Source organism: Aquila chrysaetos, chromosome 3 (genome assembly GCF_900496995.4).
Source record: "Aquila chrysaetos chrysaetos chromosome 3, bAquChr1.4, whole genome shotgun sequence".
NCBI classification, from domain to species: domain Eukaryota; kingdom Metazoa; phylum Chordata; class Aves; order Accipitriformes; family Accipitridae; genus Aquila; species Aquila chrysaetos.
This window is the reverse complement of record NC_044006.1, coordinates 71,248,253-71,275,647: the sequence shown is the minus strand read 5'-3', so window position 1 is coordinate 71,275,647 and position 27,395 is coordinate 71,248,253. Positions and strand designations below refer to the sequence as shown.

Here is a 27,395-nt window from a genome sequence, read left to right as displayed (position 1 = left end):
GCGCATGCGCTCCGAGGGCGGCGCTGACAGGCGGCTGCATGGTGCCCGCCGCCCCTCCGCCGCCGATGCAGTGAGGCCGCGCCGGGCCGGGCCGGGGGAGCCGGCGGCGGCCTGGATGGTGGCGTAGGGCCCGCAGTGCCGGCTCCCCAGCATGGCGAGCTACCTGCCCCCCTGCGTGATAGACGGAGGCACCGGGTGAGTGCGGGGACGGGGCGGGGGGGGACGGGACACCGGCGCTGCCAGTCCCCTTTCTGGGGAGTGTGTGTGTGGGGTGGGGGGGGGGGGGTGTCTCCGCCGTGCCGGCGCCCCTCAGCCGCCTCCCGCCGCCGGCGAGGGCGAGGAGAGTCCCTTCTCCTCTCACATGTCCCGGTCTCCTCTCGGCCTGTCGCCCCTGTGGCGGAGGGTCTCCCTCCCCTGCGGGCCTCTCCGCCGCTGGGGCGGCTGCTGCCGCTGCCCACCGCCCTCCACTGAGTACCCTCCTCCTCCTCCTGCCCTTCCTCCCCGTCGGGTGTTTGGAGCAGGGCAGTCAGTCCTGCCGTAGCCCAACTGTGTGGCCCGGGCAGGCCGTGTGCCTGCGGGGACGGTGTGTTTCTGTGTGCCCTTTTCTGCTCTTGGGTCCGGTTTTTGTTCACGTTCTCTGACTTTGTAAACTATTGTATGGTTAAAATGCTAAAATTGGGGATGGCTTATTTCAAATGACTGCCTGGAGAAAGGGGACACGTGTTTGCTTTGCCTGGGAGCTACGAGCCAGCACTGACTGTGGTCCAGAGGCAGGTGAGGTGTGCTTGCTGGGCTGTGGCCTCTCCTTTAATGCACAGTACCTGGACCGCAGTGGCCTTGCCAGATTGCATCTGGCTGTGCCTCTAGACAGCATGTACATCTTCTTGAACCTTTCCAGGTATTACCTCCGGCCAGCAATGAGATGGGAGCTGGCTGTCTTACACTGGTGGTATTTCTTTGTCATTAGGTCATCCCTTCTTCACCTTTGCCAAATCAGTGTGAGATTTATTCTATGTTTAGCTGAACCACAAGTTTTGTAACTGTAGTCTTTGAGGACTAAAATGAATCTGAATTGCAGAGGCTATGCTTGGGAGGCATTTCAGGAACAGGTCTCTCCTACCTGTCTGTGACTAGAGAAGACCCATTCATCATCCAGTAGAGCAGTTCTGCTGTGCCTCAGGAGTGGGAGGTGTCAGAGGGAGCTGTAATGAAGGTGATACTGAATATGTGGTGTGCTTTTGCTAATATCTTTCCTTTGGCCCAACAGTTACAGACACTTCTGAGGAGGAGTGGAGACACCAGTCCATGAGTAACTATTCAGCCAGTAACTTTACTTGTCAGGCTCTGCGTTGGTGTCACTGATTGTGTTAATTTTTTGCAATAATAGACCTTTCCTCTGCAAGGAATTTGCAGCACTATTTTCATTTCTTTAATGCTTGGAAAGTTACCTTTAAAATTTCCAAAACTGAGCCATCTTAAAAAAAACAAACCCAAAACCAAATCAACCAAACAAAAACCCCAACCTCCTAGATAACCAGAGAAAGTACTTTCCAGTGTCACACTGCCTTCTCCTGAAAAAGTGTTTCATATTTTGAAATAAGTCTCTATTAAACTGTCATACAACTTTTAGAAGTCTCTTGTCATATTTCTGTTTATACCTTACTGTACTAGAAAGCAGCTTTGTCCCCTCAGTGGGGAATACTGGAGTCCACAGCTGGAAACTTTGGGAGTAGAATAGAGACTGGGTTCCATCTGCATGTAATTCTGCCTGTGCATTAGATACTCCTTGGTAGTTTCCCATGTTCCTTCTATTTACTTGCTGAAGATATTTTAAATATCTGTTCTCCACAGAACTGTTGGTGTTACAGGAATGTTACTTGAAAGTTTTGAAGAGTTTTTCAGGGAGAGAAATGGGAGCTCTAGGTGGATCCTTTAAAAAGGCTACAGTATAAACTACAAAATCCAGAAAATGCATTAAATGCAATGTCTGTCTTTTGCGGGAGATCATCTTTGCTCTCAGTTTGTGGAGTAATTATAGCAGGCAGATACTGCTGATGAACAGTTGTACAAAATAAATAAGGATAGAAAATGGTTTATTGTGTCCTTTCAGAGACATAATAATTTAAGTAGAAGTTCTAAAATCTATTTAGTGCTTGCATGGAAAAACTGGTGGAGTTTGTTTGTGGGGGTGTGTATATCGGTTTGTTTCAGGAAGGGTTCAGATAGTCTCCAAATGATGTGACTTTGTATTTCCATGCCTCCAAATGATCTTAATTCATATGAGACAACATGGTGTCTCTGCTGATGGGACTTCTGCTTGGCTTTGCTGCAGGGCACTGAAATGTGGAAGACTTTTCAGCAATGAGGTTATTGAATTTGAAATAAGTTATTTTGCAGAATTCAAGAAGAAATAAGAGTCTGAACCAAAGCAGCCAGAAGAAGTAGCTTGACTCATTGATACACAGTCTCTGGAATTTTCCTCTGTGTGGGCTGAAAACCTTCTTATTGTTAGAATGAATCTACTTTGGGATACGAGCTTCAAACAATTCATTCAAATTATTCATGAAAGGGTTTTCAGATGAAAAACTAGGAAGAGTATAGCAGAAAGGAAAAGGTATATGCAGACATGCACTGTGGAGCATTACGTATATAAAATCCACTTTTCTACTTACATCTCTGATAATGAATAAGGTGCTTTGTCCAGGCACTAATCTCTGTTCTTTTTGTGTAAGGGGATTTAAGAAGTCTTGGAAAAGACTCTTTTTGTTGTTGTTTTGTGTGTAAGGAGCCTGGTTTAATTTACTGTTGTTTGCAGCCATAGGCCTCAGTCCTGTAAAACGCTGGAATTTCTCAGGAAAACAAAAAAAAAGCAACAGCAAGTGTATAGAAAATAGGTAGTGAGAAACATAGTGTCGTAGCAGGACAGGATAACATTCCTTTTCTCTATTGGATAGATGACTTGAACTTTCTTTGTCATAACTGTTCACTCTTTATTAATAAATTTTGCAGAAAGCGGTAATAATTTGCTCTCATCTTTTCCATTAGGACTTGCAAATGACTTGTCCTACTTCAATTTTGATGCACTACATCTTCATTTTCTTTGCATGAGGTTTTCCTCGTGATCAGTTTACACATTGCTATCTGTCTTTTTGTGGAGAAGGGCATGCTATTTTTAGTTTGTTAGGACTACCAGGCGTTTTTGGTGTTGCTGTTTTAAGTAGCTTTATACTTTATAACTAGTTTTATTAACTGGCATTTAGCTGTGGGACATCAGAATGCTAGTAGGTGGGTGTGCGAAACAAAGATGTCTTAAAATACCTCTCTCCTCTTCTGTGTGTGTATTTGCAGACACCGAGGAATACTTCTATTTTGGGTGTATTTTATTGAAGTCACTCCATTTTTCTTTTAGTAAAGAGAAATAACTTTGATAAAGTCTTACTGATGAGCTTATAGTTAAATACTTGATTTCTGGGAGAAGTGAGCTGGACTTGTCTTAAAATGTGAAGCTTAGGGTGTTCGTTGTTTTTGTTGCTGGGCTATTGAGATAGCTGGAACCTCAGAACATGTTACATTTTCCCCCTCTTATTATATTTCTGATGCTAAATGAGTTGCTTTAGCCAAGTATTACCTCTGCTCTTCACATGTGAAACTTGTGAACAGGCATTATTGTAATTGCTGTTCTAGGTCTAAGGAGCCTGGGTTAATTAACTGGTGTTTATAATCACAGGCTTCAGTCCTGTAAAGTCCTAGAGTCTCTCAAAAAAAGCAATGGCTCTAATGTATGCTTTATTCCTATAGTGCCTGCTGGTGCTCTTGGGTAAATTGTGGAGACATAGTAGATTTCTTCTGTTTGATATTTCCTCCTTCATCCCTTCTTTCTTCATTCCCATTCCTTCATCACATCCTCTTTCATTTCAGAAGTGCCTTTCCACATCTTTACAAAGAACCTTGTGTTGCGAGTTTCTCAGGCATATTTGTAATAATGATAATACAGTCTGTTTATGGCAGCACGGCATCACAGGTGTTCTGGCAGTAATAACTTAGTTATTTAGCATCTTAGCTGTCAGAGACAGTGTTCTCTTTACAGAGGGTATTTTTTGTTTGTTTACAGGACTTTATTAATGCATTTTGCTGTTTTCAGTCACTTCATTTCTATCTCTTCAGAGCTTTTTTGTGGATGCAACACATTGTTTTAAAGATCTGGACCAAAAAACAATAGAAATTGAGGAAATGCTAAAATGTTCACAGCTGGGCTTTGGTCTTTTGCATGCTTGTCCAGAGAAAAAATTGATGTCTTGTATTTTGAGATAGATAAAGCAACTGCCTGAGTTTGTAATTTTTACATGCCTAAATTATGTTCTCATGCTTTAGTAAGAATTTTCCAGAATACATCCCTGCTCTTTAAAATGGTTGAGGGTGCAGTATCTGCTTCCAGGTTTGGTCTATGTCTGCATTTTGCAGTCATTTTTCTATGTTAAGTTTTTCCATTTTTTTCATGGTAGGACCTCAGAAAAGAAGGTGGTTAGGACATACCATTCCTCAGAAAAAGCTAGTGAAACTGATTTGTGTATTAACTCATCACCTGGGAAAAACAGGATGTACTAGAGAATGATCTTTATGTTTAGAAACTGCTTGTTTCAACAATATATAATTTTCAGATGATTTTTTTAAAATGAGTAGTCCCTTCAAATCCCCTTGCATAAAATAGCTTTAGTCTATTAAATCAGTTTTCTACTAATCTTTAATGCAGTCTCCAGTATCCTATATTTTGGAGAGTTTCCAGTAGGTTCCTATCTCACTGGCAATAAATCTGTTACTTCTAATGAAATTAAGTTGGAATACTGATTATCTACGCATTCCCTGCAGCTGTCTGTAATTTACAGATCACAAGACGTTGCATTACCATTAGTCTGCTAGGCTGTAACCCAGGAGAAACAAAACCATGTTTTAGATGCTTAAATATTCATTGGAGAAGGGACTGGAGACCAGGTAACCTCTCTAACTGTTTAAGTCCAGAGCCTTTCAGGTCAATGAATATTTAAATATCTTGTATAAAAGGGAACGGTCTCTGTAGGAGGTCCGGGAAGTGGGTCACCCAAACACTTTAATGTGCTCTTGGGTATGGTGCTGGAAGGTGGAATGTGTTTGGGTCCTGCTGGGCAGAAGAAAAATCTGGGACCAAGTCTGCCATGTCCTGAGTGAACAGGCTACTTGGTAAGAAAGGGCAGCACAATTGCATTGTCTCTTTTTCTTCTCTTCCTCAGTGGTTTTGAGAGTAGTTTGAGTTTCCCTCCCATCTGGTTTTGTCAAAACAACTGAAATATGGCTGCTTGTTCGAGTCTGTCTCTTGTTTGATCCTAAAGAGATTTTTTTTTTTGAACAGCTTTTTTTCATTTCCTTGCTTCAACATTGCACTGAGAATTTGGTTATTCTCATAGTTCTAGTATTAATCCTTCATGGATTAATGGCATGCAAAAGAAATCTTTCCACATGTTATCTTCTGTGAGATGTGTTCTTTGAAGAGAACTATTTTTCACTGATACTGAGAAATAAACTTATCCCATAGTTTTAACAGGAGTTAATTCAGTGAGTGAAAAAATAAATTGGTAAAATATTGAGCTATAGGCTTTTGGTAACTTTAAGTTATTCTAGTAGGGGGATTTGATACCTGCTTGAGAGGGAAGGTTTGCAGACTGATAGCCCAAGTTGACTTTTAGAGCGTGTTTTCTTTTAATACTGTGACTGGGTGTGAGTTTAGCATGTGTGTAGATGGGGGAAAAGATGGCAGACCGAACTCGCCTCTCAGCCATAGTTTAATGTAAGAAATGAGTTCTGGTTATATTGTAGGAACCTTTAATTTTACATATATATATATATATATATATATATGCACACACATATAAAAATTGTATAAAAAGTATATATGCATTTTTACATGCTTAGGTATATGTGTAGATACATATATATTGACTTTTTTTTTTGTCACTGGGGCTTGAAGGGCTGTTTTCATGAGGTTTCTGCCTGATTGCCATTTCTAAGTCTTAGAACTCGGTCTCTTGAATCCAAAAATGGTTTCCTTGGTCCTCACTATGTGCATTTGAGCAAAACCCTTTTCAGAGAGACATGAAGAGGAAGTATCATGTAATGCATCTTAAATGTCAGTATAACTCCTGTTGTTGCTTGTTACATTTTAACAATATTGCCTAGGTAGGCCGCATCCTAAAAATGTGAAGAAACTATGCAATACTAATCATAAAACCAATTCTTACTAGTAATGGCCTTCTTTACAAATAAGTCTAATTTAATGTCCTGATTGTATTTTTTGAGAGCCACAGAAAGTATGCATAAATATTTTGGATTAGACTGAAAGCATATGCCTATATAATGATTAAAAATACAACAAACCCTTGCCCCCAAAACACAGTCCTTGTCTTTTTAGCCTTGGGGAAGATGTTTTTTTTTAACTATTATTTGAAGTCTATCGAAGCTATAGCTTTGAAGAGATGTTGAAAATATAGTATTTAAATTCCAAGGTCATTGCTAATTCTGTTCTGATTTAATTCCTTTATCTAAGCAAACTGACTTTTAATGAGTGTTCTTATGCCAAATGCTCCATAAAGGGGAACTTACTGTTTAAGCTGTTAATGAGGAAGCAACCCTCTCTGCTTTAGTGATGGCGTAATATTGTTTGCAAATATTGAGAGCAGGCTGTAGACAAAGACCCTAAATTCAGTTTAGGACCTAGAATGTGACTGGTCTCATTTAAAAATGTCATGGCTTTAGGTTTTCATGGTAAAAATGGATGTGAATAATGCTGATTTCCCTCTAATCATGCTATCGTTGTACTTCTGTTCCAATCTAATGACAATATTAGAGAGACTTCGGTCTCTGCGACCATTCAATTCATTTTGTTGGGTCTTTTCCTTTTTTTTTTTTTTTTTTTTTTGAAATTGCTTCTGAATTTCTTTTTCTCCTAGGAATTAAAGCTGTTTTTCATAGTCTGGGACGTTAATTATTTCTAGTTGCTCAAGACCTGAACTAGCTTGCAGCCAGCAACACCATGCAGAGATTTTAGGTTTTGTGTGAAAATTCCTTTTTTTTTCATCTCCAAGTTATCAGTTTCTTTTTTCTCTTGATCCTTTACTTGTTCAAATAGATATTATATGTATATTGAAAGCGACTGACAATGTTTTGTACCATCTGCTGCCCATTTCTAAAGCATTTCATCAATGCATGCTTACCTTGGTGTAGTATGTATAGATTACCACACACAGATACTATACCTGTGACAGAGTGGTTTGTGCAAGGCATGAAAGGGATTTTTGTCTGGATTGCAACTAGAGTTCTGAACTGTGGTTTGTTCTTAAGACACGCTATTTTTTTTTCCTGTGTTTGACAATATTAAACAAATATGCAAAGTCTAATGACATCTTTGGGTCATGGTAGCTTTCTGAAAGGTAAGATCTGCACAGCCCGTTTCTTACCAAAGGGTGTAATGTTGCCTGCCCATCTTTTGTCATAGCTGGTCAACGAGATGGAGAAGCAAGAGCTGAGTTTTGAGATTTCATAGTTCAGAAAAAACACTACCAAAATTTGTAAGCTGAAGGTGTCTGAAAAATAAGTAACACCTAAAATATTTACCACTTCTGAGTTTTCTTCTCAGCAGGATGACACTTGAAAGCATAACCCAGAAAATATAGATGTGGTATGCGATTGTTTGGCCTTTGCTTTAAGAAATGTAGTTAATTGAAGGTTTGTTTTTCTTTCTTTTTTTACATCTAAGTCCATCTAATGACGTCGTGACCATTCTTTTTCTAGGTATACGAAACTTGGCTATGCAGGAAATACAGAACCTCAGTTCATTATCCCATCATGTGAGTAATTTTTTTGTCCCTCCAAATTCTAATATACACCGCTATCACTGAGCATTTTCATGAGTAAATGACATGCTTTCCAACTCCCAGCTCAGCCTTCATAGTCTCTTGTCCATCTGGGAAGTGATACTCATTGCGTTAGCATCTTTGGCTAGAGTGTAGCTAAACAGAACTCCTTGTTTGCAATTAGCTAGGACTGTTGCTCATTAAATCAGCTCTTGGTTGCTATGACAAAGATGAAGAGAACTCCAGTCCAATTTCCTTTTTATCTCCATTATTTTTCTGCCAGGACTCTTGAGTAGGCAGAAGGCAATTTACCTCCTGTCTACCTGACACCATGGTTACTGCCCGGATAATCTGGGGAAGGCTTCCAATCAAATTAAGTACTAAAGTGCAGGTGGTGTCTGCCTTATTTACATTGTCTGGGACTGTAGACAGTTTAATATTCAAAAAAGTTGTTCCTGTTAGAAAATGTTCTTTTGGGTGTGTGTTTACCAATTAAAATGTTTGTGCCCATTTAACGTGCTTTTGTTGAGCAGATTTACTCTTCATTTTTTTGTATATTAAACTTGTTTAAAATGTTATACCTTTCTGGTGTTCTTGATTTTAATTGTGATCTTAATAGTTTCTCTCAAATGCTATACGTATTTATAACTATTAGCACTGACTATGTATTTACATCTATAATGGCATATATTATCTCATGGTTATCTCCATTTACGTTAAACACTGCCTTTCACTTTTTGTGAACTTTGTCAATTAACTACTTATTAATGCATCTAGACTGCCTTGTAGCTACTCACAGTAGAAGGTATAAAGATAAGGAAATAATAAAGGTAATCGGAGGCCAAAGAGGTGGAGGGGGACGTGTTCTTTAGCAGACATGGCTGCAGTACTGGTTATAGTCTTACTAGTTTAAGTATTGTACAAAATTCAAACCTAAGCCACTGGTAAAGATTTAAATGTCTTATGTTAAAGAAGTGGGATAGCAGGAGTTTCCTGTGAATTTGTTATAAGTCCTGTTTTATAAAACTATAAACTTGTTGGGGCTTAGATGTGTTTCCAAAAGAATTGTTTGCCTGTCAGTAATTTTTGGTGCTGATAGTATTTGGCATGTTTGTGGATGATGCCTGTCTACTCTGCATTTCCATTTACATGTTATTTAGATCCTGATTATGACCTATTAAAAGAAAACTGTATATAAATAAGATTATATTTTAGAGTACTTTATTCCATTTTTATTTATAGCTTGCCCCAGATTTTTTTTTTTTTGCTGTCTCATCTTCTTGCCTATAGCAGCCATCACCTAATAATTCTAGTGATAGTTGCAGCCTGCTAATGGGAAGCATAAGTGTCTCTGAAGATTTCTCTGTAGCACTGCAAATTGATTTCTCCCCTCCCCCCTTCCTCCTTCTCACCAACTGGGATAATGACTCCAATACTTATTTCTGAGGTACATAGTTTATTTTCTTCCCCTCCTGTGCTCTTAATTCTAGACTTGAAACTCAGAAAATCATGTTGCTTACTGGCTTAAGGAATATCTCCAGTGCAGTGCTGCACTTGCACAGGTTTAGTGACTGCTGTAGTCTGTAACAGAATACATTTTTAAGATTTCCTCTGAGTTACTATTTACGTTAATGAGGGATGGGTGACCAGAATCCTGCGTGATGCAGTGAGAATGAGCTCTGCTATATTGGCTTGTCAGTAGATACTTACATAATTTCTACTTTCTGGAAACTATGCTTTCTATATGCTAATTTTCATTTCTGGAAAAGAATCCTTAAGTAAAGAAATATTCATTACTTGGTATTTAGCTGTTTTAATTTTGTTTTGATTTGTTTGGATTTTATTCTAAGGTATTGCAATCCGAGAATCAGCCAAAGTAGGTGACCAGGCTCAAAGGAGGGTAATGAAAGGCGTTGATGATCTGGACTTTTTCATAGGAGATGAAGCCATAGATAAACCTACCTATGCTACAAAGGTAAGCATTGAGTATTTTTAAGAAGTCTTTCCAAAGTTTCACATTTTTATTATATAATGTTCTCGGACTTTTTGATAGCCATTTAAAACATGCATTTGCTTCTTTTCTAAAGTATTTTTGTTGCTTTTTAAAAACTGCATGATTTGGTTCATGGCTTTACCTTTTTTTAAACGTCTGGTTTACTAGTGTTGTCTTGTGTGGTTTTGGTGCTTGAACCCTTGTGTAAATATCCATTGATACAGTGCAGCTGTTCAGTTTTCAAAATTATTAGCTATTAAAATAGTCATATTTTAATATGAATATTTAAATCCTTGCTAAAAGTGTATTCTCTTAACATGGCGTATGAACTGGGTAATGTGTTGGATACTTTTGCTTCAGGGAATGTCACAATTGTTTTGTGGAGGACTGTCTTCAATGCAGCTTTTCTGTGAATCATATTTTCCATACCGTAGTAAAGGACTTCTTTTACTTACAAAATGTTACTGGCTTATGAATTATGTGGAAAAAATAATATTTTATACATCCTACTGTATTACTTAAATGTCAGCTGTGTTCTTAACATTGAACAAATTGTAAACATCATCCCTGCAAGAATTTTCGTTGAAAAATATATAGCCTATGTGGTCTTTATTTCTGTTTATAGATTGGAAGGCATATTGAAGCCAAGTATGATTCTCAATTTTATAAATGATAAAATTTGTACAAAAAGAGATTAAAACACAGTGCTGCAATACAGCAATAGCAGTATTAGGAATAGAGTCTGGATTCTAACTTGTAGTCCTGCAAGATGGAATCACAATTTGAAGTACCTGGGAGTAGGAGATAACTTCAAATAGTGCTTCTAAATTAAAATTACAATGGAGGATTTCATAAGGTAACCATGAGATGAGGTGTTTTCATTCTTGCAGAACACGTAAGAGTTTGGGGACTTAGGCTGTTTGTATTTCTGGGTTTGATTATCCTTGTATGGTCTAGAGTGTTGACAAGTTTTCTTGTTTCAGTGGCCTATACGACATGGTATTGTTGAAGACTGGGACCTCATGGAGAGATTCATGGAGCAGGTCATTTTTAAATACCTACGAGCTGAACCTGAGGATCACTATTTTTTAATGGTGAGTTAATGTGACTGGGTAAGAAAATGTTTTTGTAAGAGGAAAACTAAATAATGTTCCAAGCACAAGTAGCTCTGTTGGAGGATTTTTCTTTGTATATGTCTTATTTCTTCAGCAACTGGGGGAGATGGGGGGGGAGGGAGGAGGAGGAGGAAAGTAGTCTGTAAAGCTGCATTATAACTAAAGTCTGTTCATTTTGCAATGCAGGTTACTGCAGGTTGGATTTTGTTTTTGAAAAGCTTCAATCACTTTGTTTAAAGTAAATTCTGTTTGAAATTTTTTTTGAGTGCACTGAGAGTTCTAAATGTTTGATTACCATACCAAGCTAATCAATGCATGAACCATTAGGACTCTATTGATATGTTTCTTCAAAACTTTTTTTTTTTTTGCCCCCCAGACAGAGCCTCCACTGAACACACCAGAAAACAGAGAGTATCTTGCAGAAATCATGTTTGAATCATTTAACATACCAGGACTTTACATTGCTGTTCAGGTGAACAAAGTGAATATATACTTCTAAAGTACAGTATAGCTGCAGTATGTATAGTCTTCTGTACGCACATGTCTAAAATGTTTGAAAAGTGTTTTCTGAGACTGTAAATTAGCACACTCTGCCTGCTTCTAAATACAAACTCTTTCTCATGTAGGCAGTGTTGGCCTTAGCTGCCTCTTGGACATCACGGCAGGTTGGAGAACGTACTTTGACTGGGATTGTCATTGATAGTGGTGATGGAGTGACCCACGTAATTCCTGTGGTATGTAGCAGGATGCAATTTGCAATTATCAGTGGTTTGGACAAGTACGGGGTTTGTTTACTATAGATGTTAAGTAGGAAGTGTCAAATGCAACTTCATTTTAAAATTTTTAGTGTTGCTTGGTTGTTTGAGATTTTTTTCCTCTGTTATGATTGTTTTGAAAAGTAAGTATTTTATTATGTGAACTTATTTATGCAGTTAATTTAGTTTGCAGACTATAGGAAGGTCACAGTAAGGAATCGTCAGGCCATCTCTTAAAGGCTATTTCTGTGTAAAACCTTGTGTTCTGTTAGTGTTATGCCCCAGTTCTGTTTAATGCTGATCATGGTTTTGGATCTCCTGGTGCCACCAATGTCTGACAAGAAGTGTCCTAACTTCTTTGTTGTCCTGCATTTTGATTTTTTTAATATAGCTGATAACATGTGCTTTTTTAATATGATTTATTGTATTTTAGAAGTTAGTGAACTCTGCTTGTGTGGAAACAACTACAAGCTTGTATAAATGCATGTTCATATACATGGTTGATCTCATACAGCTTAATTATGTTAGGATGTTAAAAATATATAATTATCTGTGCATACTGACATCTGTTCTGTTGATGTCATTTTGTGTATTTCTGAAGCATATAGTATGCTTGAATGATCAGTTATTTTAGAAGTGAAAATTTGATTCCCTTTAACTTTATCTTGCGTTTTGGAATTAACCTGATCTTCTCAGTATTTTGTTCATGTGGGAAATACTGGGAAAAACCAGCATTTACCATATGAAACTCTGAAAAGTGCAAAAAAAAGCAAGGGAAGAAATAATGTTGGCTCAGCAATACCAGTGTTTTCAGTAAATGCATCCTGAAAAATTTCAGCAAATAGATTTCTTGTTTTTATTGTGCTTATCATTAGATAATACTTCATTTGATTTTTCTTGTCTGAGAATTCTAATAAATTTTATACTTTTTGCTATTAATTTTTCACTCTCAAACAGGACATGAATGGCCTATTTATATTACATTTACTTTTCACATCATGCGTAAAAGGAACCATCTGATCAGACTTGTCTTCTAATGTGTGCAAGATTTTTTTGTCTATCACTATTAGATAATCAATATCTGTTTATATGTGGTAATCAAGGCCTTTTAAATAGAAATAATACCCACTTTGCAGTGGGTTGCACATTTTTATAGTAATTTTGCAGTTTCAAGATTTTACTTATACTTAAAAACCAAAACAAAGTATTATAAAAATTAATGTTAGTTTTGCTGTTAATTATTGCTACGCAGTAGTTTTTTCCCTAAATATTTTTTCTCCTCTCCTCCTACATAGGCAGAAGGCTATGTAATTGGAAGTTGCATCAAACATATTCCTATTGCAGGTAGAGATATTACTTACTTTATTCAACAGCTCCTAAGGGAAAGAGAGGTGGGAATTCCTCCTGAACAATCTCTGGAGACAGCAAAAGCCATAAAGGTACACCCTTCTTTATCTCTTAACAAATACATAAATAAAACTCTCTGAGCTAATTTTTTTGGCTTTAACAAGTTGCCAGTGGCTCTCTTAAAAATGCAAATGTAGGCAGTGTATTGTAATTATGCAAGCTTCTGGTGGTTTATCCAATCAAGTGCGGGGGAAGGAGAAAGAGGAAGAAAATCTTCATGCTAGACTGTTTGGACTGAATATGTTCTGCACATTAAATCAGCATTTTACGCTTTAGATTTGTTTAAAATTTGCTTTTTAATTTAATAAAAAATAAATGTATGTAATGTCAGTATGGTGATTGTGTGGGTCTGATCTTGCAATGTTAGCTCGCTATTGAACTCCTTTATCATCACAGACCTAATGGGTGTGATGTTTTCATTTTGAGAGAGACTAACCTAGATAAGTCAGTGTGGAATCTTTTTGAAACAAATAGGCCATGTGCATTGTCTTGTAGGGTTGAGTCTTGAGTAGTCATTTGGGTGAGAACATCTGTTGAACAGCCCCATCTGTAAGAATGCTCACATATTTTTGTTTTCTGATTGTGTTATACTTTAATTCAATGATGGAATAATTTTTCTGGCGATTTTTAATGTATGGTATTTTTTAACAGGAGAAATACTGTTACATTTGCCCTGACATAGTGAAAGAATTTGCCAAGTATGATGGCGATCCTCGAAAATGGATCAAACAGTATACTGGCATCAATGCAATCAACAAAACCAAGTTTGTTATAGATGTCGGTTATGAAAGGTTCCTCGGACCTGAAATTTTCTTTCATCCTGAGGTAAGAATAGGGACTAGCAATATTAAGTTATAGAAACTTTACTGTGTGAGTGAAGGGAGGGGGAGGGAAGTACTGTCATTTTTGGTGCCAGTGCGCCATCACGTGGAAGTAAGATATCAGTAAGTCTCCTGACTGCAAGCAATGTACAGTCTGAGATAACTTAAGCACGGAAAAACGAGAGCACAGCAGATAATTATTTTTCTAATGTCCTATATAACATTAAAAACATCTTATTTTGTTTCTTTAAAGGCAATCTAAAATTGAGAAGAAATTGTTTGAACTTACGGATTTTATATAGTATTTTCCTTTTTTGTTTCAGCATTGGTTTAAACCAGTATGCCTTTATACTGTGTATTTGGTTATGTTGCCAATCCCTTTGGGCACTACTCTGCATAGTAGCGTTGCATTGATAATATTCTAAGTCTTGGACACTGGCTTTTGATACTGAGTCAGTTTATAAAGCATGGATGCTGAATTGGTCCTTGAGGGAAGTCCATTGAAATCTCTGTTGGTGTGGTCATAAGTAACATGTATAATTCTGGGAAATGTTACAATACTTAGTCTGTCTGGTTTTTGGTAGTCCAGTTTGAGTGAGCTTCAGGATATTGTGATATTGCGGGAGAGGAAGGAGTCAAGTTTTAATATGTTACAGCATAGCAGAGAAGGTTCTCTCCATTCCTGTGCACTCCACTGAGTTTATTGCAGGCACCCATAATCTGCAATACTATTAAAAAATTTATCGAGATCCACATTAACGCTGGTGAAGTTTCCCTTTGTCTACCTTCCTCCTATCAGAAGAATATTAAAAAACCTCATTCTCTCACCTTTTGTCTAAATTCCAGCCTTAATCTCTTTGTGGTAGGTTTGTAGCCATCTGATCTTGTGCCAGCATTAAACCTCTGGGCTAAATAGTTTGTCCTCCCTGCTGTTTACCCATGTGATCTTACAGGGAGGCATTGAATCCCATGTCAGATGTCATTTTAATAGCTCCTCTTTCCATAGTCCCTTCAAAGACTGTTAGGAACAGGATATAAAGGACTAATTTCCATTTTCTTCATTTCTTGATAGTTTCTTGGCTCTGTATTGAAAAAAAAACTGAACTGACTTTCTAGACAAGAAAAACACACTAGATGATACGTACTGCATCCAAAGAGAATTTCTCGCTGGACTTCATTAACTCCTCACTTCAAAGGGTATCAAGTTAGCTAGGTAAAAGCTGCCTTTGGTAAAGCTGTCTTGTAATCTTTTCCTATTTTCAGTTCACAAAATTTGTTCTGAAGTCTTTAATAGTCTTGAAGTTAGGCTTTGGGGTTTGTAGTTATCCAGATTATTTCTCCACTTTTTAAATTAGGTATTTTACTTGCTATTCTCCAACCATATGGTGTTTGCTAGCAGACTGCAATTTCACATGTCAGTTCTCTTGTCCCCGTTCTGGGAGCATGTTATACTCTGCTTTGGATGCCATAATTCTCATTTCTACTTATTCCTTTTGCCCTGCTGTTTTATCAATGTCTTTTATGGAGAGCTTGGGAGAAGTTTTCAGGCTGTAGTTCATTCAGATGAGAACTCTCCGTGTGAAGCAACACCGCTTCTTTCTTCTCTTTTAATTTATGTGGCTTCATGTTTCAGCTTCTTGCATGATTAATTCTTACTATAGAAATTAGCTTGAATTCTTGGGGATTTTTCACATCATTCTTCTGGCTCCTCATCTCCAAGCCAACTTCCTTTGCTAATTTCTCTTTCAGTTCAACATATACTTGCTGTGTTTTGGCTTTTGTTATTCATCCAGTTAGATACTTCATCTTGTTTAGGATATAAATCCCCAAATAGTTTTTACAACTTTGGGAAAGTTTTTTAAAGTTATATAATAATATATCTGTAATAATATATTATTATGTATTGATAATTCATTTAATTTCTCAAAGTTTAACCTCTGAAAGGGCAAAACCTAGGCTATGAACTGTTCTTAAAATTTAACATGAGCTTTAAAATAAAGTGGAAAATTGCCACTAGTCCAAGAATGTTTTCTAGCATTAGCATCTCTGACTCTCGAGTACTTATAAATGCAGAAATATACATTAGCACTGTATTGATGTTTGCATTGATGGGGACTTCCACTCAAGGCCTTAGAGTATTTATACCTTTTTTGAATATTAGAGATTTTGTGTGCTTAGAAAAATTCTGACTTTTGGGTGGGAATTTAACAAGTATTTTAGTAGTGTTGAAAATTTTTATGGGGGAACATTCTGATTTGCACAGTGATGTTTTCAATTTCACTTAAAAGGAAAGACAGGACCACGTTGCACAGTAACAGTATGTTTAATATTGCAGGAGAGCTCAAACTTTTCTCACCTGCAATAGTAGGTGCATGGTGCATAAATTGTAAACAGTGAATTTATGACCAAGGAAGAGAATCTGAATTTCTCAGCAGGAAAAGGAATTCTCATTTCCCTTGTACAGAAGTGGCTTTGTTATAATGTAGAATAAGTGGTGAGCAGGAGTAATACTGATTTTGCTTCCCACCTGCCCCCTTCAAAAAGTGCTATTGCAATATCTGTCTACAGTCTCACTTCTGCCTTTTTGTTTTTCCATTCTTGGGATGAAAAATCTAATGCCTATTTTATTTCATTTTAGTTTGCTAATCCTGATTTTATGGAATCCATTTCGGATGTAGTTGATGAAGTTATACAGAACTGTCCCATTGATGTCCGGCGTCCATTATATAAGGTATGGTCTTTCTGTTGTAAGATTAACTTAATTTATTTGAAGCCTAAGTATCAACATCATCATCACCACGAAGCATATACATAGCTACCACTTCCCCCACTATGAGAACTGTGATAAAGTTCAAGTTAAACAAAGTTCTACTTCTGAATGAAGAGTACTTGGTGTTTGCTGCTTTTTCTTTTTGAAAGAAGGGTTATCTGTAACAGTGGCTTGATACAGAGGTAAGTATTGTCCCTGAAGAGCTGAGACAGAGGGATGTTATTTGTATCTGACATTTGTAATGTGAATTCTTGTGCATGAAGGTCTTTGGCTTTTGCTCATTTTAAGGGTTACGTCATGGTCTTGCGCCTCTCACTCCCTTCCGCCCCCTGCTTTATTAAGCAGTGGTTTCAAATACGTGTATTTTTTTCATAGTCTTGACTTGTATCTGCCCGCTGTCTGTAGTTTTAGCCATGTATTGAACCCAGTATTAAAGTACATGAAGACTTAAAATCTTTTAGGAGACAATAATTAGGCCTTTTTAAACTTGCCCAGGGTGTAGTCCAGAGAGTATTTTCAGTCACTGATTCTTTAAGAAATGAAAAGGAAGGTACTGACAGGCATAGCCTATGGCAATCTCTCTCTGTATTGACAGCACACCCTACGCTTCCTGGTTGTTTTCTGCTTGTGCAGCAGCAGTGCCCTTTTGGAAATAACAACATAAAGTAATAGCGTGGAGAGGTTTGCTTGCTCATGTAAAAGGTGGTAGTTTTCCTCACCTATTAGAATGAGCATTAAGTTCCAACTAAGTAGTATCTCAGGGTAATTCGTAACTATTAAAATTTTGCAGTCTGTTTTACTTGTCTAGTAAACATACTCTGTAATCTAGAATGAGACATAGTGCTTCAGAGCAAATCTGTGGAGCAGGTTAAAACGGGAAGTTAAAACTACTTAAGCTCATATGTGGGGTGAATTTTGTAGTAGATGTCTTCAATGGCTTCAAGCTTAGATATGTTGCAGAAGGTTTTAGGAAACTCTTAGTGTCTGGTTGTGCTTAGGGTCTGTGCTTTTTTCCTGAAAGACCAAAGCTGCCATAGAGCAATAGCTTCATTGCTTGGTAGGGTAGGGATTGGTACTGACTTCTGGAAAGAAGTATTTAAAAATTGAGGTTAAGTTACTCTTTCCTCACCATAATCAGCAGGCAAATAACTTTCCCTTGGCTTGCCACTGGTGGAGACTTTGTTTTTCCATTTTCTGTTATTCATTATATTTGCTTAATTAAAGCAATGTTACACAATTACCTGTTGAATGTAATGATAGATATCAGTAGTTATTAATGCTAATGCTTGTTATCTTCTTTAAGCAATGTCACTGTAAAGGGACAAGCATCTCTGTTCTTGCTGTTTAAAACAGTGTATGGGTGGAGAAATCCACTCATACTTTCTCTTAGTTTCTGTGGTTTATCAATTTCACTTGCCCACAGTGCTGCGTGGTGGCCAGCCAGGGCCCTCTGCTTTGGAGCTGGGTTTCCATCAAATGTATTTGGATTCTTCCTCAGTGTTTATGCAGAAAATACCTGCAAGTACCCTTCTTGCAGGTTATATGTGGTATGTAGCCTTTGAAGCATTGTTTCACAACCCATCTTTTGATGTCCTATGGTATTTCTCTTTTTTTTTTTTTTTTTTTTAGTTTCATCGCCAGTATCCCTGTTTCCCAATCTCATCAACGTATCTCTTATGAGGCCAGTTATTTTACCTTATGTTGATGTTTGGACCAGCAGGACCTTCATAAGACTGACTTCTTCAGCCAGATCCCATAGCCTGTAGCTGTTCAATACCAAGCACAAACATTCTTTCACACGTGATGAAACCTTTTTAATTGTATAATGGTTGCCAGCAATGCACTCTTTTAATTCCCGTGATTACGCCATCTTAATGTGATTGCTTGGAAGAATTGATTTATATTCTTATTCTGTGTCTCTAACACAGAGTTCAGAGTTCTGGATTGCTTGGGATGAGCTGCTCTCTACTAAAATGGAAGAAGATGGGTAGGCTGCTGGGTTTGGAACCAGGGGATTTGCATCAAAATTTGAAGACATAAGGTGGATTTTTTTTTTTTTTTTTTAAACAAAACTCAAATCTTCAGAAAGCGGAATGAAATATAAGTGAGTGCTCAGGTGAAATGATAGAGGAGTAATTTTGGATCTTACCTTATGGCTGAAATAATCTGGCATCCTTGCTATGTTGATTATTCCTGTGTGTTGAATTCCACTGAAAAATGACCCATTCTGCATGCAGCTAGAAATGCGATTGTGCTTTTGTGGGACTCGGTGAGGCATTGCATCACCCTTGGCATTCTTTGGGAGGAAAGACATATAGTTTCGCTAGTTCTATTTATTTGAGAATTCTTTAGCTTCCTTTTTTCTTAAAATATTGTTCCACGCCTTTCCTTATACTTAACTCATATTTGCATAAATATATAGTATAACTGGTATCACAGAAATGCAGAGAAAGTAGAGGGAGAGAGCAGTATCATGATGGGGATTATGGTCCGCATAAAAATGCAGTCCTTCCCCCAGCTTTCAGGTTACTATGAGCATACTACTAAACACAGTGTAACATGCACACCCAGCTTGCATCAGTGGGAAACATCTGCTCTGTGGTATAGCCACAACAGATGCTAGTGTTGGTTGTTTTTAATACTAGTTGCTATTTAAAAATCTCTTTTCAACCTGGAAATGCTCTGAAACTTGTCCTGACACTTGTCAGTTAAGGCATGAGTTTTGGCACTTAGTGTCAAAAAAGAGTAGCTGAATTTAACTGTTGCCTAGTGAATATAGTTATACTAACTTTAAAGGTGTACAAAGGGCTTTCAGAAGTTCTAAAAACTGCTTGATATTCTAATAAACAATATTTTTTGTTGGTAACAGGTTCAGAAACTGTCACTCTTACTCCACACTCTACTTCATCTTCTTTTTTTCTCATCCAGAGTTTCTCCGCAGATACTTCCAGAGTTTAGATGGTAATAGGAGATAAGAACAGTATTGATAGTTCTGAGGGCTGTGCCTTCTCCAGTAGAAAGGATGTAAGTGTAGGGTCATTGGCTGTCCCAACAATTGATTTCTTCTAACTTTGCTGTGGTTTTGGCACAAATACACGGATGAAAGAATTTGAGATGTGACATCTGAAACTAGGTAAATTCTGTCAAATATCTCTGAAAGACCCTAGCCAAGCATGTTTAAATATTCATGATTCAAGTCATGATGGATCAAGCGGTAACATCCTTGACCTTAAACTTTTAAGCTAGCTTCTCAAGCTGAAAACATTACATGAGGTAGGGACTGTAGTGTATTGGCAAGTGTGGTGTTCTATTGTAGATGAATCATCCAGGTTTTCAGTGGAAACGCAGGTGCATGGCGATAGGATTTTAACGATATTGGCTTTTTTCCTTAGAGAAGGTGACTTTTTGGCTGGGTGTGCAGCTATTGTGGATAATAGTGAACTTGAGCTTGCTGAGACAATTAAGATTTGGACTACACTTGTATCAGCGGTCTCTCAGAAGGTTAAACTGTTGACCGCCCAGCTCATAACGAACCATCCTCAAAGCCTGGAGAGATCTGGGGTGCGGGAGGCTAAAAAGGGTGGTAAAAATCCCCCTAACATCGCTTCTACCTTGAATCGCTGGTAATCGCGTTGGGTGAAAACAGCTTCACAGGCGCTGCGTGGGGTGTAGATGGCGCTGTCAGACTGCCGTGCCGCCTCCGGCTGGACCTCCGCCAGCTGCGGCAAGGAAGACGGGCTGTGATGGTGCCTAGCTTGTTTGCTGTATAAACCCTGCTCTTGCCTTTCCTCTCCAACAGTTGTAGGTATCCTCAAGCAGGAGGCCGGATAGGGGTCAACTGACTTTTGCTTATCTGTGCTTCGGCAAAATGACAGCGTTTGCTACTAAGTGCAGAGTGGGGAGGCTCTGTGGGGTGAGGTATGGCTGGAGAGACTGCCGGGCTGTTAGATCTGCATTATATTGGCACTGATGATGAGACATGGGAAAGGAAGGGTATTCCTGCTACCTCAAGTGGAAGCCCCGAGTGATTAATGCTGTCAGTGTAGCAGAGGAGTACTGGGTAGAAGCCCTGTTTATTCCTATCGCAGCTGTAATTAAATTTAGAACATTACCCGTGCTAGCTGGTTTAACAGTAGCTCGGTACATCTGCAGTATTTTGTGGTTACTTTTGTGTCTGAGTGCAGGCATATTTCTGCGGAATAGCATGACCATAAGTCACGCCGAAATCTTTCGCTATTACTCGAGCTGTTAAATGAACATTGAAAATCATGATTTTAAAGAAACAGAAATTGTTTCTTCATCATTAAAAGTCAAACTTATTTTAAAAAATAGTGTTTCTCGCAATACATTTACTTCTTTGTAATATATTTGTTGTTTGATATGTATAATATTTCTCCTTATACTTTCCATGCAATATTGGCAAATATTGCCCTGTTATAACTAAATTAAGAGGCATGTAGCTTGATTGATTTACTTGCTCATGAAGTGCTTGGCTTCAGCTTGTGAACCTTCCAGTTTTTACCTATAATAATTTTTATTAACAGTCATATATTGCTTTCGTTACATGTCTCTGACGTGGTTGTGTCATGTTGAACAACTTTAATTTGGAATTAATTATCATTTGGAAAGAAGAGAAACTGGGATGTGTTGTTGAAGTTCGTATTTACCAGAAAAGCAGTGGATACTTCTCAGTTTGGTGCTGCAAAGTCTGAAGTGTCCAGCTGAGAGTGCGTTTATACCACGTTACAAGATGCAGTGTTAAGATGCATGAACCAGTTCAGCACCTTGTGTATGGTAGTGTTGAGTTCTGCAGAAGCTAATTTAACTTTTTTGATTTTTTTATGTAAAGTTTTATTTACATAGAGATTTCTGTTACAGTAACTGAGTTGTTTTGTTAGGTAGCTTCATACCTCTGCAGCATTACACTGTACCGGCATAATATCAGAAATTGTATGGAGAGAAACTCAATATCCTAGAGCTCATAAGAGAAGCAAAGGGTATGGATGAGAAGTGAGCAATTTCTTGCCAGCCCTCTGAGATGATTGGTGTTCACACTCTGGTTTCCTCCCAGAAATGGCCTACTTTCATTATTTACTTGTTGTGCTTAGCTTTTTCAGGTGTGTGGAAGGCCTTCATCCCTCTCTTCTAAGGGAATACATTCTTTTGAAACAACTTTCAACCATTTAGCTATAAAAGTAAAAATCAGCTGGAGCTTCTTTCTGTGAGATGGTATGATAATCGGTGTTAGCTGTGAAACCTGTGGTCTGCTTAGAGCTGCTAAACCAGCTGAAGTGTGTTTGAGCAGAGTAACATCAGAAGAAGCCTTGTTTAAAGGAATCAGCTGGAAACAGATACTTAAATCCTAACTTCCTTGATGTCTTTTTCTGGGAGGCCAGAGAATTCCCAGGTGGGCTGAAAACCCAAATATCACTAGTAAGCTTTCTCCACAGATGTATTTAGCATGCTTCATTGTTATGTTTTTTGTTAAGTAGTTACTGGAATTACTGTGTTGTGTTATGCTCAGTTACCCTAGAGAAGGTATTTGCTGTGGGGGGGTGGTTTATTGCTTCTTTTTTGGTTTTGTGTGTGGGTGATTTAGTTCCCCCCCTGCCGCCCCCCAGTCTGACAGTCTTTTCCCACCTTCACTGGGTCCTTTGTAAGTGGTGGGTATGTTGTTTGAGGGGTGGGGAATGTGTATGGATTCTGCTTTCGTTGTGAGTGAGGACTACCTGGCTTCTTACCTCTTTGCAGAAGACTTACCTGCTGAGTTGTGATAACTTACTGAAGCCCATACATGAGCAGTCTTCTGCTAAAGAGTTAGCACAGATTTGGCCCAGTGCTGTCAAGAAGTGGCAGTTGGTGTCACCTAGTTATTTATATCCAAAATTCTGCTTGGCCTGGCTTGTCCAGATACGTGGTAATGAGATGACTCGCCTTTTCAACAAGTATACCCTAGTGGTTCTGTTCTCCTTGACTAGTATTATTGTTAAACTTCTTTCAGTGTGTAGAAGTACTTGAATAATCATAATGTGAGCAAGGTGTAACCTCTTAGCTTCTAGCCCTGGAATGATAAGAGATCCTCCCAATGTTACTGCTAACTCTGTAGTTGGATGAGTTGGTCTCAGATGTATTCAAACAATTATTCTCGGGTGTATTCTGAAATCTATTTTTAGTGGTAGCATTGTCCACTTTATGGAGTATACTTGAAGTTTAATTTGCTTTGAATAGAATTATTGCTTTCACAGTCTTCTCCAACTTCATTATCTCCAGGTAATATTTTCTGATGGCATCTTTTTAATTGCTATTTCATCACTCAGGTTGGTGGTTGCCTTTTTTTTTTTTTTTTTTTCCTCATTAGCAATTTTGTTTTCCCATGTGGAGTGTGTGACTACTTTGAGGCAGGGGAAGAGATGGGGGGAGCAGGGGGAATCTCCCTCCAGCTTTAATTTTAGGACCAACTGTGGTTTCTGGCTACTGTTTATGCATATGGCTCTTTTCCTTTTCTCTGTCATCCTCTATCTTTTGGGAAATGTTTCAGTAATGTTGTGGGGATGTGTGCTTTTCTTTTAAGTACACCTGCCTTGTTATGCACTCTTTTATACTGTAGGTAATCTGAAGCTGTGAAGAAATGAGTTTTTTCGTACTGTAATGGTTTTTATGATGTGCAGAGATTTTTTTTTTTCATGAATAAACAAACAGCTTCTCACTTTACAAGTTACAAACAAGGTTTTCCTTGTTATCTGTTGCTTAAAATATAAACAGTTACTTCTGCACCCTGCAAGCGTGAATGCTTATTATGCCTGTCTTTGACTGTTCAGGTCTGTGTGCAGGCTTCCTGGCTGAAAACAGTGGTTCAGGGAATCTTTCATTACATGCACAGTCTTGGTCTGCAGTGTCAAAAACTATTAACGAGATACAATACTTTGACCTGTGTATAATGAACTCGTGATCTCAGTTGAGTTCCTTGTGGGCATGTGTCTAAGGCATGTAAGTGGTTTTAGTAAGCACTAATTGCCACTTTGGTTTGCAGTTGCAGCAGTATGCAGGGGCATGCATGCAGTTTTGTCACATAGAGTTAATTTTTCTGATTATGAAATGCACTTTTGTTGCTACCTATGTTGTGTTCCAGGGTTCCTGTTTTGAATCCCCCCACCTTTAAAATGACTTCTGTGTTAGTCTATGACCCTGCAACATTATCAGAATTAAGGCTGTGACATTTTAAAACCCCTATTCAAAATCCAAGTACAAGTCCAGGCTCAGAGGCTTTTGGTTCTGCTCTGAAAACTAAGTAGTACCAGCCAAGCAGGTGTAGACAAGAAAAGTGAAAGGCATTATATCTTTCCCTGTACTGCAGTCCTCTTTGGACGTATCGTACCTTTTTGAAGAGTTATTGGACTTGCTTGTTGCTATGTTTAGGAGTCTAACTCTTTAAAATAAAAAAAATTGAGTTCCAGATAACTTTACAGCTTCTGGAAAGACACTAACAGTAATGTAACAAAGCTAGAGCCTTATTTGGCATTGGGGCTAAATCTGCTTACTATGAGCATCCCTGGGAAACTTTTTGTTGTAGTGTCTTATTTCTGCTGCTCTGCACATGTAGGGTACTAGGTCAGCGTTTTAATGGAATCCTTCTCTTTTGTAATAACATATTCTACGTAAAATTCTTCTTCAAAGGGGAAAAAAGAAAGTAGGCGACCATGGACCTCCTATGGAAATTGAGCAATGCTTAAGGTGTTCTGTGTAGCTTGTCAGCTTCCTAACGATATTAGGATCCAAATAGTCACCTCTGCAGTGTTGGCTTTTGGGAAACTCGCTTGAAGATGGATTTAAAGAATGTGTCTTTTTATTTTCTGCACAGAATGTGGTCCTTTCGGGAGGATCCACGATGTTCAGGGACTTTGGACGGCGACTGCAAAGGGATTTGAAAAGAGTAGTGGATGCGAGATTGCGACTTAGTGAGGAACTCAGTGGTGGTCGGATAAAAGTAAGTAAGAATTTCAAGTGCATTAATTACATGAGTAGTGATAGAAATAAAGTTCAGAATTTTCACCTTACTAGTGAAAATGCAGTGTTGTAAAATGAGTAGTATTTTAGTAGTAATGTGTTGTTAAACATGTTGGTGGCCTTGTAATGTATGACATGTCTCTACAGGAATCTTAAAGTTACTGTGAGGAGCCTCTAAGGGCATTTCTGGTTTCCCTTCTAGGAGACATGTGATCTTAGCAGGAGGCAAGAGGGATTTAACGGTTGTGTCCTTCAGCATACTAATCATGAAGAGTTTTATGACTTGGTCTCCTAGGGAGCATGACAGACTGAGTAATAAGTCTGAGATAGTGATGCGAGTGAACGGGTGAAGATGTCTGGGTCTGAGCATTTTCAGTTTGTAAGGATCTTGCCAGAAAATGTAAACCAACTAAATACAGACTGTTTTTTCTTAGCCCAAACCAGTTGAAGTTCAAGTGATAACACATCACATGCAGCGTTACGCAGTTTGGTTTGGCGGTTCCATGCTGGCTTCAACAGTAAGTCTTTATCAAAATTGTTCTGAATTTTTTTTTATTGCATATTGTCTTCTGGCTATATTTGACCTGAGTACTAAGTTTTAAACCTTTTCATTGTGACAGCCTAAACTGTGTCACATTCTGGAATCCTTACCCAACTTTTATCTCAGTAGAATTTGTACAGGGCAAGTGGGAGCTTTACTTGAGTAGGGATATCATGATTTGACATAATTCTGAAGTAGTTCTTACATGATAGTTGCAATATAGTGCCTTCAAGAATAAAGTCAGCACTAGAGGTTAGTTAGGACTTCAGGGATATAGGATCCAAATCAATGGTCTTAAACCTGAGAGAGAAGCAAATACGGGAAAATGGGAGCAATTCCTGTCTCCGAAGTGGGATTTCTTATTGCTGTGTTTAAAAGCAGTCTTCTGTCCAGAAAAACTTTTCTTGATTAATTATATTCATATCCTAGTATTTCTAGTTTTATTCTATTTAAAAAATGTAATGCCACATCATGAAGTGCAATCTACAAGAATGTTAAGTCATTAGTTTATTTGTTGGTTTTTTTCTACTTGATACATTCTTATGCTTTTGAGGGAATTTGTTTTATATTTTCATAGCCAGAGTTTTTCCAAGTATGTCACACCAAGAAAGACTATGAAGAGTATGGCCCTAGTATTTGTCGTCATAATCCTGTTTTTGGAGTCATGTCATAATGCTCGTCTAATGGAAACAAGATCTCTGATATCTTGCTGGTGAAGAAGTTCATGTAAAGCAGAGGAAGGCAGCAGATACTGTAAATACTGAAGCAAGATGTGGTTCTCTCTTGGAAGCATTTGGATCACCACCGTGCACTAAAGCACAACTTACAGCCCCAAGTCATTTCAGTAAAAGCCATTTCTCTGCTGACTACTTTAAAGCCTATCCTTCTTTTCTTCCTAAATGTGAGGTAATTGAAAATAGGTAAGTCTCGGTTTAGGAGGTTGTGCAAATACTACTGAAACTGAATCTAGAAGAATAAGGCAGTGTTTTACTGCTTGTGGAAAGGTTTAAACCTTTCCCACTTGTGCCCTGATTCTGCAATCAAATCTTTAGCAATGGAGCACTAAATACCACATTGCCTTCAGGGGTGCTGGAATGGATGCAGGTACCTGCCCAAAAGGATTAGATTGCAGGATTGGGACTGTACTTTGTAAATGTAGGTTTTTCATATCATTTTGTATTTTATGATATTGGTAGGGTGAATTGATGACTAGTTCTAAGCACGAACAGCTATCAATGTCATGGAGTGATGTTACGCATTTCCAGGTGTGAGGCATGTATTGGAGTTGTGCTGGTATTTCTGGGGGGGTGGGGAAGCCGTGTATGCTAGAAACTGATTTGTTCTTGTTTGGATGACACAAACTAAGTGATTTACAGTATTGTATGAAGTTTATTATAGCCACTGTTACTTTGTTTTGAATTTTCTGAAACTGTTTTATAGAAGATGATGTTTTGTTTTGATGTTGGTGAGTGGTGGATGACACACGGGCCTTGCACCAGTGAAATAAAAGCTGTTAACATCTTTATGAATGTTTGTGGTAGTCCTGATTTACATGCTCCTCCACTTTTTCTCACAAGGTTAGCTTTCCATTTATATGTCAATATACGTGGAATCATCGTAACACTGAAGTTGGAAGGGACCTCTGGAGATTTCTGGTCCAGAGCCTTGCTCAGTGCAGGGCTCACTTCAAAGTCAGACCTGGTTGCTCAGGGCCAGTCAAGTTTCTGTGGATGGAGGTTCCTTAATGTCTCTGGCAACCTGTTCCAGGGCTTAACTACCCTATTATGGGTACATGTTCTTGTGTTATGGATACAGTGTTTGTTCTTCCAATGTTTATATCTAAATAGAGTAGGAAATCCTGCTTTGTGCTGATATTTATCTGATCTCTGTCAGCAGAGGTTTTGTAACAGTTGGTGTAGCCCAATAAGAATTTTGTAAGACACATCAGTTTGGTTTTAACTGGCGTGGAGGGATTGAGACGAAGCGATTATTTGTTCAGCTTAAATTATAAATGGACAAAGTGGGACTCCATGATTCAAGCCTGGTTCTGAACACTTTTGAACTTCAAGCTCAGCTCTCAGGAAAAACACACTGAAGTATACTTTGCTC

The 27,395-nt window shown here is 38.3% G+C and overlaps 1 protein-coding gene across 2 annotated transcripts; it reads left to right on the top strand.

Moving 5' to 3' along the window:
- ACTR3B (actin related protein 3B) lies at nt 1–26,811 on the top strand. 2 transcript variants are annotated; one of them, XM_030010027.2, is made up of 12 exons: nt 1–195; nt 7,819–7,874; nt 9,731–9,855; nt 10,857–10,967; nt 11,365–11,460; nt 11,615–11,722; nt 13,039–13,182; nt 13,802–13,975; nt 16,610–16,702; nt 24,600–24,725; nt 25,180–25,263; nt 25,868–26,811. In XM_030010027.2, the coding sequence occupies exons 1-12, from the start codon at nt 152–154 to the stop codon at nt 26,000–26,002; spliced, it is 1,296 nt and encodes a 431-aa protein (XP_029865887.1). In that variant the 5' UTR covers nt 1–151; the 3' UTR covers nt 26,003–26,811. The 2 variants fall into 2 exon arrangements, with proteins under 2 accessions (XP_029865887.1, XP_029865886.1); XM_030010026.2 differs by having other exon boundaries at nt 3–195; nt 25,864–26,811.
- The last annotated feature ends 584 nt before the right edge of the window (nt 26,812–27,395 follow it).